The following is a 15,854-nucleotide window of genomic DNA, read 5'->3' on the forward strand; positions in this document are numbered from 1 at the left end:
GTGGAGCCTGTTTCAACTGTTTCAAGACATTTAATTTTATCTGCTTAATTGTTACGAGTTTTCATTGCATCGTGTTTGTAGCAAAGTGGCTGCAGAAGGGACAGTAACACCTGATTTAGGCTAATGTGGGATGTTGGCTGAAACACTGTCCAGACTTTTATGTCATCTTCAGCAATTCTGAGTATTCTTCAGAATACTTCTGTCCCTGTTACATAAGAATAATAGTAAGGATTGGGATTTCTTGTGTAAGCACAGTAATCATCTGGCAATGGGATCAGTAAAGCTGAAGGACACAAGTTCTTACTGAAGGGAGGAGACTAATTCTTACCACATTTTTGGTTTGTTCTCTCACTGCAGAAAATCTCACGTTTTCAAAGCACCTAACTAATGCATGGCACTGTGGAGAAGGAGGTAGCAGAGCTGGGACACTGTGTCAGCTACTCCCACTCACAGTCCCGATATCCTCCAACTCCCTTCTCACAGCTATTCCTGTGCTAGGGCCAGCAACTGTTTCATGCAAGGCACATCTGAGCTGAAGGCGTCCAAAGAGCCATTTCATGCTTGACTGCATTTTCTAATACAATCTGCAGAGAGAGAGAGGAAAGAGAGCAAGAAAGGTTTGTGTGTACATAGGCATTGCCTTTGAGTGTATGTGTAATATACAGTACATTTAGTTCCTGCTTGCAGCTGTGGGTGGCAAGTGAGAGGTGCAGACGTGAGGGGGAAGAGAATTGCACTTGGAAAAGAAGAAACTATTCTTCCACCTTGAAAAAGCAGCTTTCTTTCTTTCTCTGTTTCTTGGCCAAGTGAAGATGTGGGACCCCAGGGCAGCACTGGCAGCTGGTACCAGAGATGTGTGCAATGTAATGAGTGAGTGATGTGTATGGAAAGCTTTCTGTGTACAGACCATGACAGTGTGTGGTGAGTGCAGCCAAGAAAACTTCTGAGTAGAGATGTTCATAGACATCTTAATGGTGCTCCCAGAAAAGTTTTCTTAATAAGTTTTTGTGGCCTGTGGCTGCAGATGTGCTGCTTACCAGCTATTATTGTGGAGGGTTGCCGCACCAGCACAGCTACAGTGATCCCCACCAAATGTTTTGGAACCATATACATGTCTCCACTGTCACTTTATCAGCTTGATATTTATATCTTTATTTTTCACCTCATTTGCATATTTATTGCATTGCAATTCTGTTACTGGCTGGTTTGGAGCTTGCCATGGGTACTTTATAGCATGACATTTGGCTGTTCCTCAGTTTCCTATTCATTTGCCCTGCTGTAGCATCTAACATTTAGAGGTTGAGAGGATGTCAGGTCCATCTCTGCCAAGCTTGCTGTTTCCTGATGGAAGATCTGCTCTGATTGGCTGGGAAAAATGGGGCAAAAGGCTGAAACATAAGGAGTACATCTACATTCCAAATACGTGTTTTTCAGTTGGTTAAATTAGATGGGCTGTTAATTTTCTGAGGGGTGGTAGCGTGGCGGTGCCTGGAGAGAATCCCAGTCAATCATCTGAGAAAACTTCAGCTGAACTGACCTGGATGAGGTACTCTAAGAGAGCTTTATGGAGTAATCCATCCATGTTTCTAGGAAGCTAAACCAGTCTGTTTTTTTTATTTATCTCTGGGATTTTGATATGTAGTTTATGGTAGAAGCCCTACATGGAGCAATCTCTACAGCTCTGCCTTTGGTAGGGGTTGGCTGTGGGGAATAGGAATGCAATGATTCATACATTAATATATTTATGTAGATTTGTAAATTTTGCTGATAGAAATGCTTTTGAGCATATTCTGTGAAGAAACAATGATTGCTATGCTGTGGTGTTTACTGCAGTTCTAACACAAGACTTTAATTCTGTGCCTTAGAGAAAAATATCACTTTATGCAGGCAAGATCCTGAACAAATACAGAACACTAAATTTAACTCTTTTCCACTGCTGAAATTCCAATTTTCTTTGACATCGTCAGAGATGATAGAAAAATATAACTTCTTTCTTCACTTCTTTCTCCCCTCCTCCTGGATTTCATTGTGCCTCTATCTTCTAACTTTTCCTGAATTTGAATGGCATTTGTAATGGAGTTTGGTTTGTTCCTTTCTTCATTTGCATTGGTTGTGTCAGCAGAGCTCTACTGACATTGATTGTTAGTAAGTAGTGGAAAAGTATAAAATCACAAAATGAAAAAAATCTGATTTAGAAAACACCTATTAGGAAATTTACTTTATAAAGTTGTTTGTCTTCAAAGTGATATCAAGGAACTGAAATTCCTCTCTAAATAAGCAACAAGAGTAGAAGAAATTAGAACTCTAGTCATTACTGCTAGTCCTAGGGAAGGCTGGATTTCAGTGCACTGAAGGAGATTGCATTTTCTGGAAGGTGTGAAAAATGAAGGCTTTGCCAGCTTATACTCACAAAAGGGGCGCTGTCCTAATATGTTTGACTTTGGGAATTCTGTGTCCATGGGTACTGCTGTCTCCAGTTGCAGTGAACACCATATCTTTGCTGCTCATATTTGCCCTGCAGAGTTTCTGGGATGCAGTTAAATGTTTGTTGCATTTTCCCCCAGTTACAAACTTTTTGTGGCAACTGCTATGGTTTCTGTAGACACAGTGCTCTATGGTAGATGTGAGGGTTCTGCAGAGGTGTAACTTGGTCTCATTTTTCGCACCTGTTTGCTGATTCCTTGCAGAGGCGTCCATCTTGAGCTACGATGGCAGCATGTACATGAAGATCATCATGCCCATGGTGATGCACACGGAGGCCGAGGACGTGTCCTTCCGTTTCATGTCGCAGCGCGCGTACGGGCTGCTGATGGCCACCACCTCCCGGGACTCTGCCGACACCCTGCGCCTGGAGCTGGATGGGGGCCGCGTCAAGCTCATGGTCAATTTAGGTATCGTATGAACACCTCCCACTGCCCTCTTCACTATCACTTTGGGCTTGTGATTAGTGTTTTGGTTTTTTCTGATTATTTTATTTATTTTCTGTTGGTTTGATTGGATTGGATTGATTTCTAAAATAACTGCTGGAACTTTTATAATTATATTCTCTTGCGGAGAGAAATTCTCTTCTGCATTGCTGCATGAAGATTTGCTGTCAGTTCTTCGTTATGGACAGTGTTGGTTTTTAAGTCTTTAAGTTTTTAAGTTTCCTTTCTTGGTCTGGGACTGGTGAGCTCTGTGTGAAACATGCTACTTGGTCCATCTTTTGATCAGTTACATCCCTCATTTATCCAACATCACTCAAAACAGTCAAAGGCAAACATGGAAAGCCAGCAAACCGGATATGGTGACAAGAAGAAGTCCTGTGAACCCCCCACCCTTTGCATAATTTGGTAGCATTTGACACAGCTTGCCATATTTTATATATCTAATTTAAAAGCCTGGTGATTTTGTTGTGTCTTCACAAGAAATAAATTATCAATAGTAAAAGTGCATCTCCCATCCCAAAGGGCTATGTTCTGTCTCCTTAGAGTTTACTTTCCCAGAAAATAATTAAAAAAGACAATTAGAAACAAGTCCAACTATAACAGCAATACAAAAACAATTGGGAGTGAATGTGCTATTCAATTAGCCTAAATTAATTTTCATGCCAGTCTTTAGGTATTCTATGGAATGACAAAATTTTAAATAATGTAAATACATAAGTTGAAGCTTTATTTCCCTTTTCAGTGATGCAGCTTGTTGCTTCATGTGAATTCAGGAATATAACTAAAAAGAGATTCTGACTCAAAGAGGCAAAACTAACATAATAGTGCATAATCTTATACCTCTTAATATCTTTAATGTAGGTTATTTTATATGAAGGTTTGTGTATGATCTGTGAAACCTTCTATCAGCATTCAAAGTTCTAAGGCCCATTGGAACAAGTTTCCCATTTTTGAGCTAATAGTATCACCATCTTCAGAGTCCTGCTTTGGCTATCAGGAGAAAAAACCGTATAGCTGCTTTGTTTGTAGAATATCTTGTCCTCTGGAACTAGCTTGCTTTTTAAGATTGCATCTAGTGGTTTTGGTTTTTTTGGCTTTGAAATTGTGAGCCAGACCCTATTATTTACTTTTTGAATAAGAAAGTGAAGAGCAGAAGATGCATTAAACAAGTTCACATCTCTTGAAAGGAAAGTGTCCATCTAAAAGTCGGTAGAGAGTCTTGCTTTTTAGCAAACAGAAGCAAAACACCGAGCAAAAACCCCCATATATTTGCATATTTACTCTGCTTTGCTTGACTGAAGAAGCATAAAGCATTATTGAGTCTCTAGCTGCATAATACAGCTGTGCTACACAGACTGGCCTGTAGGACAGATGGAATAGATGAACCTCAGCTGTGAGAGTAACTCCTCAAATAAAGAGAAAAAAACTGATGATAGCCATCTCTACCTATATTAATTCTAAGTGAAGGAAAATTTGATAGATTTGCAGGTTTTCTCTGAAAAACAGCTCAAAAGAACTGCTATTGAGCCTCATTACATGTGCAAAGAGAATCTTCCACAAAACCCCCAGAAGTTTGTGTATCTATATGTGTTTACATTTTCTTCTGATTTAATTAGTTGTTGCTAGTAATCAAGAAAAATGAGACTATATTTTCCCCATTTCCTTTACTGAGAAGTATGAATAGCCATTTTTTTTTCTCAGAAAATAAAATTAATCACTGAGAGATTGGTAGTGGCATGCTTCTGTTGGGGAAGTGATGGGGCAACTGAGTATCTGCCCAACTCTACAGGATCCTCGTGTAGCCCAGAGCCAGTTCTTTTATTTTTCAAGCCCCAGTTTCTCTACTTGTTGAAAGGAGAATTCTTTGCACCCTGTGAGGGGTGTGGGGGAATTAGGGGAATTGCTCATTTTGGGTGTTTGTGGCCTCCTAGACTTAGGCCCTAAGTGGATATGTGAAGGTGATATTTATATAACCCTGAATATACTTATTTTTTCAAGCTTACTCTGTCCTTTCCAATTGTCATTATATCATGCTGGCAGAAAATATTTCCCCACAGGGCCTGTCAACACTGTATGCCTGATTGGCACTGGTCACTATTAGCTCTCACTGGGATTTGTTATGCCATCACCTGGGCTAGAAGTGGACTGTTCAATTCTTACTGTCTGGCACATAAAAGATGTGGCTAAAGGTTTGACAGATGGTCTACACATGTTCAGAAAAGGTATGTTGTTGACAGCTTAATGCAGGGACAAAATCTTTAAACAAACCCCTGTGTAAACTGAAGTCTGAGTCTGTGTAGTAGCAGGGACTGAAGCAGTGAGTATGCCACATTTTGTCAGCTTTTCAGCTGTAAATTTTTGTGAGGTTCTTTCCCTAAGTGACTATAGGCTGGATCAGTGGAAAGCAGTCATGACTCTCATATGTCTAACTCAACAGAGGGGTAGTTTACGCTATTGGAACCCAAGATTGAGCTTCACCTCTCCTTTATTCAGATTTCTAAAACTGTCAGAAAATGTCCTTTAAACTTTCCTTCTACCAAAACAGCAGTTACCTTGCTGTTGAAGAAAAGAATTTGAGGAGGAATCACCTCACCAAGGCCATTCATTTCCAGCTGTTTAAGTCACAATAACTCTGTATGGAGACTGCTCATAGCCCTAATGTCACAAATGAGAACTAAATTTTTATCCAACCTTGCCAAAATCTCCTGACCAGTGTGAAATGGTCACCAATACCACCTCCAAAATCTGAGTATGCTTGGTGCTGACTACCTGTCAGTATCTCCCAAATCTGATCCATGATAGGTGTGTATGGAAAAGGACTGTTTTGAGGGGTGAGTTATTCCATTGTGCTTTTCTTATGTCATTTATTACTAAGAGCTGTCTCTTTCTTCTCCGATCTATTCCATTTGATTAATTATCATTCGTGTCTTTATTCAGGTCTTTCCTATGTGGTTTATTTCTTTAATTTTCTTTCTTTTCCTATTTATTTTTTTGACTCCTGTGTGTGTTTCAGTTGTAAAGCTTTCCCATACCCCATCAGCCATGGTAAATCAAAAGATGGTATTCGACCCTTCAAAGGCCTGAAGCCTGCGGCCCGCACGGCAAACAGCCCTGAGAACAGAGCGTACGGAGCAGCCTGCAGGGGCTGGCATATCCCTTCACCCCAGCACCAGTGTCCAGACAGCCAGGGGACAGACACACAGCAGCAGGGCTGGGCACGGGCAGCTGGGTGCTTGCCCTGCAAGGTGGGAGGGAAAGGAAGAGCAGCAGTGATTCATTCGCTAGGGAAGGGAGCAGGGAAGGTGCTTCAGACCTTTCCATGCAGGTGCCTGAGGCACTGCAAATCTTCATGTTGACAGCATGACTCTGAGTAGTTTGAGTTTTTGTTGTGTGACGAAGTCAAAATGTGATAGATATCTCACTTCTGTTGAGAAGGATTTTGAAGAAATGGGTCTGGAGTGGAAGGAGAGAGAGAGAAATTAAGCAAATCATAGCTTGGAACATGCTTGGGAATAATTTTTGATGCTGAGATGATGTGCAGAAAGGGAAAGAAATGGCTGGCCTGATAGGGAGATCCATGTTTACATTTTTCCTCCCATTGATAAATTGCAGGGTTATAATGTTATACTGATTTTCATTAAAGAATATTTCAGGTTTTTTCTTCCTGGCCTGGCATATCTTCAGGTCACTGGTGACTAGGATAAATATTTCTGAATACTTAATTTAAAGGAGTGTAATCACCTCTCTCACTTATCTTTTCCTAAGATAAATCCTGAAGGGTGTCAGAGCCACATTTGCCCATTCAAAAGGGAAAGTTTCTTTTGTCATTTCTACATAAAAATAGTGCAAGTAGTAGACAGGCAAAGAGCCTCAATATAACATAGGGTAAGTGTGCACAGAAATTTATCTGGTTTTCCCATAGGAAATAACTCAGAGTGAGCTTAGAAATAGTTGGGCCCTGATTATCTTTTTTGTCCTATTCTTGCCCTAAAGTACTCTTCCATAGCCACATATGGCTGCTTCTCCAGAGGAAAAGCCATTTTGTCCTCACACAGTAAAGGTGATTTATTGATTCAAGGATTAAATAGCCTGAAGCCTTAGCAGCTTCAAATAAATATTACTATTTTCAGACAAAAAGATAGAAGCTATAAGAAACACAGGCCTAAATTGCAGATCTCTGTTTGATCTGCTAAAGATACTTCCATTCAAACAATGGATCCCTTGTGTTAGCTAACTGCAGTTGAGCTATGTAAGCTTTTGGAAGGAGAGTGTCTTTGGCCCATTTTCCAGGTGATATGCTCTGGAAAACCTTTCATCTGAGATAAGGAAGGAGCTTCTGGTTTACATTAGACAATGAAAAGAAAGTAACTGCAGGTCTTCCCAGCTAATCTTGCTCCCCATGCCTCCACATTCCTCATCCAGTTGCTGAACTAACAGGTGACTGGATTTACAGCAGCTCGGGCATACTGATCTCCAAAACCTGTCTCAGAATTAAATACTGATAACAGTGCTGGGTGGTCCAGATGATGTTTATCAGAATTGCCCTGGTACTGTACAGGAGGAATCTCAAGGAGTTTTTTAAATTATTCCTGAATTAACCAGATGCTGCTGTTTTGGGCACAAAGACCAGACTACATCTGCACCCTCACAAAAAGTCTCCTTTGATTTGGATTTTTCTGTTGTAGTAGTTTAGAAGAACTTAAATATTTTCTTCCTCTTCAAAAATTGATTAAAGAGGGAGAGAACAAAAGAACAAATTCATGTATTAATGATTGGAAATTTTTTTTGATTGCTTTTGGCAAGGCTCAAAATTAAAGCAACAAAAATCCCCTATGCCAGTTCTTTGTGGTAGTGTGGATGGTATGGTGGTGCTGGTGCAAAAGTGCAAGCAGATGCCCTCTCTTAGCTGCCCTGCAGGATCCCCACTGGCCCAGTTAGATGAAACCTGGATGGGGAGCTGCTTCCTTTGGAGTGCACCTCCAGTGCTTCTCTCTGGCTCCCAATTGCATGGCATTGCAGACTTTATGATCACAGTCTGGAGTGGGAGTAGTGCCATGTACTTGTCAGAGCAGCCCTCTCAGGAGTCCAGGCCTGGACTCCTACCCTTTGAAATAAGAATCTTGCAGCCAAGATGAGGGCTACACTGGTTTTCAGTTTGAAACATCTATCCCTTCATCTGGAGTAGTGTTTCAGCCTGAGGGCAAGCCCTAGGACATAGTTATTTTGGTATCACTGAAAAAAACAAAAAACCCAAAAAAGTCTGCAGACATCAATAACACAAAAGTGATTTTAGTTTCTTTGATGAATGTTGCTGAGGACCAGCCATGTATGTTTCCCTTTCCAGCATACTTGCTCTTCAGTCCATAAGAAATTCCCATGTTCCAACAGTAGCAACTCTCTTGACCTCACATGCCTGCGGTGAGACTCTCTTGCTGTCACTCTCCTTCAGAGCAGAGAGGGAAGTTCCCCTGCATGTACTTCAGAGCTCCCTTTACCCCACCCAACTCCTGTAAGGGATATAGCCACCACTGTATGGTGATCGTAGCAGTTGCTCCAGGGCTGTTTGCTCCCACTTTTCTGTTGCGGTTGACGACACATGACAAACCTAATCGCACAAAACCAAACCCAGATTTTCTCAGGAGAAGTTCTGCTTAAAAAGAGACTCTCTCTGGCTATGTTACTTGGTATTGGTATGTCCCTGCTCATTACAGCTTTTTATTATTTATAGATTCTTGTTCTTTCCCCTCCTTCATTTTATAAGAACTGCATTTAGCTGCTGAAATAATTTTCCTACCTCTAGTAAACATAAAATTGGTCCAGTTAAGAAGCAAACTGCATTATATTTCTCTGCCTTTCTATATAACCTCCCTTGCTGGGCCATATCTCTGTAATAAATACAACCATTCCAGGTGTACAAAGCTCTAGCTGTCCAGAAAACGTGTCACTAGCATGGTGCTATTATTCATGGCCTTGATTTGCTGAGAGAAGGTCAGCAGAGCCCAAGATATGTAATAGCATCAATATGAAAGCTCTCACCCATGTTAGACACCACAGCAGTGGATGTTCACAAGCCTGTAAACAGGCATTTATAAATGAAAGAGCCTCTTATGGATCATATCCCGAGATATGCTGAGCATTAGTGTGTTAAAAGAGAGAAGCAATGCTCAGAAGCCCTCTAGCTCAGGCTCTTCTACTCCACTTGCTTCCTTTGTGGGGACTCCTCAGTAACCATTTATTAGATTCCACAAGCATAGTTCTATTTTTCTCTCCTTATACCTCTCTTTGTCCCTCCCTTGCCTGTGACCTCTGAATGAAGCAGGGCCAGCAAAGGTTCCCAGATCTGCCACTTCACTGCCCATTTCATCTTCTCCCTGAACGTTACAAGCACCCCTTTCAGTCGTAGCATTCAGACTGCAAGATGAGATTGGGCTCTGAGGAACTGGCAGGGCTGGGGACCTTTGAAAGAAATCCCCATCCTCCCTGCCAAGCCCCCCAAAAAAGTATTCCCAACCTCCAGAACTAGCTGAAATCTGGGCTGGGCGTTCGTGCGGTTAGCTGTTTGCAAGTGGCCATTTTATGAGAGGACACATTGGGCACTATATTAACCCTTTCCTCGCCTGAGCGGACAGTGTCAAATGTGTCTGTGCACATACTAAAAAGTGTTTTGGGCTGGCTTTGGGGGAATGAGAAGAGGGTCTGTCTTTGGGATAGCTGGAAAGGGTTAAATATTGCACCAGCAAATCTCACAGGCTGATTTTACAGGTATTCTCTGTTGACAGATGGTGTATTTATGCAATAACAATACAAATTAATTTAAAAGAAACCAAGTGTAAAGGTTCAATTTGAGCTTCAAGCTTCTTAGAGAAATTGCTGGAAGTTTCTAAAAAGCGAAATGACACTTGAGTATGACTTGTGTCTTGAGGGAGATTTTTGTGCCTTAATTATAAAATTTTTAATTGTAATTCATATCAGTTCATGGTCTGGAGTGGAAGATTCTCCTAGATTTGTAGGTTTCTATAAAAAGAAAAGAACTTTCTGTATCATCATGTGGCTATGTATGTATATTGGTATATTTCTCTATACATATGTATATGTATATATATGTGTATATATATATATATATTTATGTAACAGATATTTGCATAGAATATACTGTACATATACACCCACTCCTGAACTTGTACAGACTGTGTATAAGTATAAAATGGCCACATCTCTTTGCGTGTGTCTGTCCCCGGAAGGGTGGACTGATTGTTTTGGATGTCTGCAGCTGTTACCTTGAAGGATGCAATTTCATCTTTCATTTATTTTTCCCCATCTAGACTGTATCAGGATAAACTGTAACGCCAGTAAGTTTTCCCTCAAGTTTCATTTTGTTCTCTTTCTATATATATTAAAATAACTTTATTTTCTTTGCTGTTTTATAAGCTGTTTTTATTTTCTTTTTTTTTCTTTTTTTTTTTCTTTAAAAAAATCTGCTGAAATTGAAGGGTTGGGTGGGAAAGGAAGCTGGAGGGGGAAGAGGGAAGACTTTAAGGTGATTGTATGTGGAAAATTTTGTATTAGGTTTCTCCAAGGAGGAGATGAACTGTTATTTCATAGCTTTGCAGAAGAGCACCTGTGGAACCTGATGAGCTGATTATATTTCACTGATAACCTGTTGTCTTTATGAAAACTTTTAAGGAGCCACATAAGAATAACAACAGGTACTGTATGCACTTCTCCACTACAACAAGGCAGGTGTATTTAAAAACAAAGGAAGCAATCTTCAAACTCTTGCTTTATTACCAAATGGTGACAATTTAACATGATATTTATTCAAAGTAATTTTTATTTGGGTTTAGAATAAAGAAAAATAGATTTTACATTTAGACTATATAATATGTACTTTGTGTATATATGTGTGTATATATATATGGCATTTGCCATTCATAGGTTTCTATAAGAAATACCATCTGAATCTCTGGGTCACCTATTTCTTTTCAGTATTTTGACATAGGGAGGAAGGATCATAAAGTTCTTGTGAAAAATAATAGTGAAAGATCATATCCATTTCTAGACTGACTGAGCCAAATCTTGAGACTGAGCAAGCCAAATCTTTTCTGTTCTACTTCAAAGAGCTGATCAAACTTGATGTAGACCTCAAAGTAAAAAGCACTCCCCAAAGAATGGATCTGTTCAGCTCTCAAATGTGCTTTGAGGTTATTCCTAACTTGTTACCAGATTCCTGAACTGCCAGGTCCTCTGTGTTACATTTTTTGTACAGGTGTTTATGAAAGGCAAATGTCAGCTGATTGAGACCTTCCTTTGCACAAGAGTGAACAATTAGTTTTTTGGACTTGGGAAGTGGTGCCTGCGAGCCTGTAGCTGGGGAGAAGCCCTGATATGCCATAGAAGCTTGTTCATGATAATTTACTTCATTTCAATTTTTACATTGTTATCTCAACCCACGTGTTTTACCTTTTTCTGATTTTCCTCCTCATCCCAGTGATGGGAGGAGGGGTGTAAGCAGGCAGCTGCATGGTGCCAAGTTGTTGTATGGGATTAAACTGCTACAAGTAGTGTTAGTGTATGACTCAAATCTTGAAAAGTCTTGCTGAATTCTATTTGCTCTTCAAAGTTTGCACACTAAATTTCAAGATAGTATGTGCAATAGAAAAGATGGCTTGAATGTGGTAGCTGAGATTGCCAGATTGTACACAGCAGTGGTCAGGACATTTTCATAAAAATGGGACCTTGCTTCATAAGAGTTCACATGCTCTTGCTGCTTAGCCACCTGTAACTCTGTCAGAACACTTGCCTCATAGTTCTTGATGTTTGTCATCTGAGGATCTGTTTCCTCTGGTACTGGACAACAATCTGATGTTGTCAACATCTTCAACTTTTGATGACAGCTGCCTTCTAAAGGCATAGCTATGGAAAACTATCTTCAGGTGGGAAGTCAGCTTTAGTAGCAGGTAGCATGTGTCTGGTTTTATGTAAATAAAAAGCTAGAAGCTAGCACTAAGTGGAAGAAACATTTAAAAAAATAATTTAAAAAAAAAAGAGAGGAAGAAGAAAATCATGTAATGAAAGCAATGGGAAGACAGTTAGAATTCCATGTTTTTGTTAGTTTCTGTGTAAGCATAAAAACCTTGAATTATTTTGCTACCACGCATTTTTAATAGCTGAGCCTGTTGCATTTTTAAATGCAGTCTTCCCCTGAAGGTTTAAATTTATTTCTTTATTTAAAACACATTGGATCTTCCTAATTTATTTTTTATGATGCTTGGCTGAAAAAAAAAATCTCTACCTCCAATACCTTGGGTTTTTTGCTGCCTGTTGCAATAACTCATGTCAGTTGTCCTATTTCCTAAAAAAGAACCTGCTGGGGATTGGTGAAAACTGTACCCTTGAATGAATAAAATATGGTTAGGTAGAAGCAGATCAAACATCACTGTAAGTATTCCTGCAGGCACGCTGACATTTACTTGTGCAGAAGGAGTTATCCCATACAGATATGTCTGCCAGGGTCTGTTGAAATGAGCAGAAGTGTTTTAAAGTAACTTTACCAATGGGTTTTCCATTGGTTACAGAGTTTCAGGTTGAGCAGTCGCTGCTGGTAACTGAGTAGAAGGGATCCAGTGCATGGTTTTAAAGTAAACAGAGCTGTACTTTTGGTTTTGTGGAACATGTAGCTTCAGAGCCCACTACTTCAAGCATTGAAGCTCATGCTGTTTGAGAGGAGTCTCAGGTAAGCATTTATACTTACTCTTAATTTTCATTGAATAGATTGAAGGCTTTTCTCTTACACATCTTTGGGCTTTTGTAAATCTGATGCAAAATATTGTTTTCCATCATTTCATCTTACCTTCCCTCTGTGTTCCATCATTGTATTTCACAGTTTTTTACTGTCTCTGCACGTATTTTATTTTATTTATCTCATCCTTTCCTTTCACTCTTGAAGATACATAACTGATCTTTTCTGTTTCTGCACATTTTTAAGGACCCAGTAATGCTTTTGCTCACCCTATATAGCTGTATAGTAACTCTCTTTTCCTCTGAGTGTGAAATCAGCACAACTGAAAGCAGGATCAGGATCTCCAAATAAACTGTGTGCAAGTGAATAGAACAATTCCTCAACATAATGGGGACATAATGGATAGCATACAAGTCTCTTGGACTTTTGCCTACATATATTTTATTTTTTTAAGATAGGATTTCCTAAGAAAATGGTCCCTCTCCTGTAAACTCTTTATTGAAATGCATTGTTCACTTTGAAAAAAGTTGAAGTTGTGATAGTTTTATAGTTTGTCATGTCTTAGAGTATCACATTTTATAGTGTCGCGTCTGGTGCTCTGATCTTTCTTCATTTTTTCAAAGATATCTAGGCCTTAATTTCATTGTTCCATATCCAGTGACACCACTTCATATGAGATTAAACGTGGATAGTTTTCAACATTCTACTCAGTATTAAGTGTGGAAGACAAAGCTGTGTGTGCTACAGATTTGTTAGATTTTGGAGGTGTTTTCACTCTGTATTCTTTTTGGGCTACCTCTCTTGATCTAGTTGTCTCTCCTCACAAGCCTTTTATGTGGTGTGTTAATATTCAGTCACATACTTTGACACTAATTCTATGAGAGATCTGCCAAAAGTAGCTCCTTGGGATAGTGAACACTTTTATCTTATTCCTTGTTATTTCATAATGAGGCCTTTTCTTCTCACTAAAGCATGCCAGACAAGCCATCATCTATTTTCATGTCACTTTTGATGCCTCAAAACTTCCATATCTTCTTCTCTTACCTGCTGCTAAAAGCATAAATGGGAGAGAATAAAATTCAGTCTAATCACTACTACAACAGAATCAACTACTACAGTTGATTCTGTGTCTGTGAGATCTCACATCTAACATTTTGTTTGAAATCCAATATTTTTTTACAGTAATGACAGCTAGAACATGTTTGTTTTTCCTATTTCAATTGCTGTACTACTCTATTTAGTTTTATTCAATGCAGTGTTAATGTTTCATTTTATTAAGTGCCACTGTAACAACATAAAATACAATCTATGATGTGTAACTTTCTGGGAGAGGTTTAAAGTTTTCTTTTTTCTGTATCATCCTAAGTAAATAGGAATCTGTCCTAAGTCTAATCAAAATATTGTAAAATCAAATGCACTTATCCGATTCCTAGTGATCTTGCTGTCATTTTAATAAAATCTTAATTGTACTCTAACAAGATGATATTATTTTAAAAGTGATGTGGTATGCATCTGCACAGCCCAGCTGAGAATCATTTCACCTTTGAGCAGTCTCACACCTGGGATGCTGGTCTGGCCTTGTGCTGCTGCTGCACCACAGTGCAGGAGAAAATAAGGGAGCAAGCCTGTCTTTGGATGACTTCTTCTGGCAGGAGATCAAAAGCAGTCCTCCCAGATATTTGTCAGATGGCAAGATAAGAATTCTGTTAGAGGAGAACCTGCCCTGCTAGATCCAACAGCCCAAGAGAGGTGAGGCTACTGCCACTGCTCACTCCCAGCTTCTGTTTGTAGCAAGTTGAGGATGTGTTCTTGGCAGGTCCATTGCTAGGGTTCACAGGATTGCTGATAGATCCACATTCTTTCCAGTCTCTGACACCCTGAACATCTGGGCCTGTTGACCCCGTGGTCTGACTCCAGTCACAGCACTCATGGCCCCATAAACCCTCATGCACAGAGAATAAAGGGTTCTCACCCAGGAAAGACATAGAAAGGAATTTAGTAAGAAGACATGACAGGCTGCACTGATCAGATGAACATACTGATCAGCAACTATTAACATGCCCAGCCCTTTTTATCCCCTTGCCCCTATATTTATTTTCTTGCTCTTTCCAAAATCACCTAAACTTCTCCCTTTCTGTGCCTTTGGTTTCTCCCCTAAACATCCATAGTAAGTCTGTCTGACCCAAAACTACTTTTCCCTGGCATTGCATATATCCCACCCTATGCAGCAATCCCCTTAATCCAAAAGGTGATATCAAGAGCTTGTTCAGATATCATATACTGATGAATGTCATGCTTGGACACTGCAACCAGTGGCTCTGCCACTACAGCCCTGGGAGAGACCTGGACAAGGTTTTCATTGCTCAGGAGTCTGTGATTTGTGCATTTGTGCTCCTGCCTGCTGCTGTGCCTCATGCTTCTCTGGGCTTGTGCATATGGGTCTCTGGTGGGCTAATGGCCTTGAATATAGCCCAGGAAGATATTATTTGTGCTCCCCCTCCTGTTGTTGTCTCTCTGTACTCCTTTATGGATGTGCAGATGAGCTTCATTTCATAACCCAACAAATTCCTCTTCCCTGTGGCAGCTAACTACAAAGTGACTTCTGTCTCAGACTTTCATGATTCAAGCCCATTCCAAGTCTCCAGTGTGAAAAATATAATTTAATGTTGTAGTTTAGGAATAGTATTCTCTGATTTAGTACTCCCATTTGAAAAGAAAACCATGAGCCACACCTCTCCCCATCCAATCAGTGGGAGACAGGACAGAGATAAGTTAACAACCATTAATTGGAATCATCCATGAGAGAAGAAAATGAACAGCAACAATGCCAATAGCAAAAAATGAAGGACTTTCTTCACAAAGAAAGGGTGGTTTAAATGCAAAATTCACACCAAGCCTAGAACAATGAAAAACAATAGCTGGCAGACCCTCCACCACCACGCTTTCCCCATGACCAGAAAGCAATGCTCTTTTTTCCCAAAAGGGAGATTAAGGTCCCTTTCCCTGCCCTGGCAATGACATGAAATGGTATTGAATAATATTAGGACCCTGGTCATGCCCACAAAGCTCCAGGCTCCCCCACCTCATGGCTATTGACAAAAATTAACCCTGTTCTTAACTCAGAAGTTTTTCTGCTTCTGAGCTTGTTTTACAAAGAGAGCAGCAGAATCTATGCAATTATCAGTTTC

General features: G+C 39.9%; 1 protein-coding gene across 2 annotated transcripts in view; it reads left to right on the plus strand.

Moving 5' to 3' along the window:
* NRXN3 (neurexin 3) overlaps positions 1-15,854 on the plus strand; it is a 686,791-nt gene that overhangs the window by 72,348 nt on the left and 598,589 nt on the right. For both annotated transcript variants that reach the window (XM_079309900.1, XM_079309899.1), the window contains exons 5-6: positions 2,688-2,891; positions 10,250-10,276. In XM_079309900.1, the coding sequence (XP_079166026.1) occupies positions 2,688-2,891; positions 10,250-10,276 (231 nt within the window). The remainder of the gene's footprint in view (positions 1-2,687; positions 2,892-10,249; positions 10,277-15,854) is intronic.

This window comes from Erithacus rubecula, assembly GCF_903797595.1.
Source record: "Erithacus rubecula genome assembly, chromosome: 6".
NCBI classification, from domain to species: Eukaryota; Metazoa; Chordata; class Aves; order Passeriformes; family Muscicapidae; genus Erithacus; species Erithacus rubecula.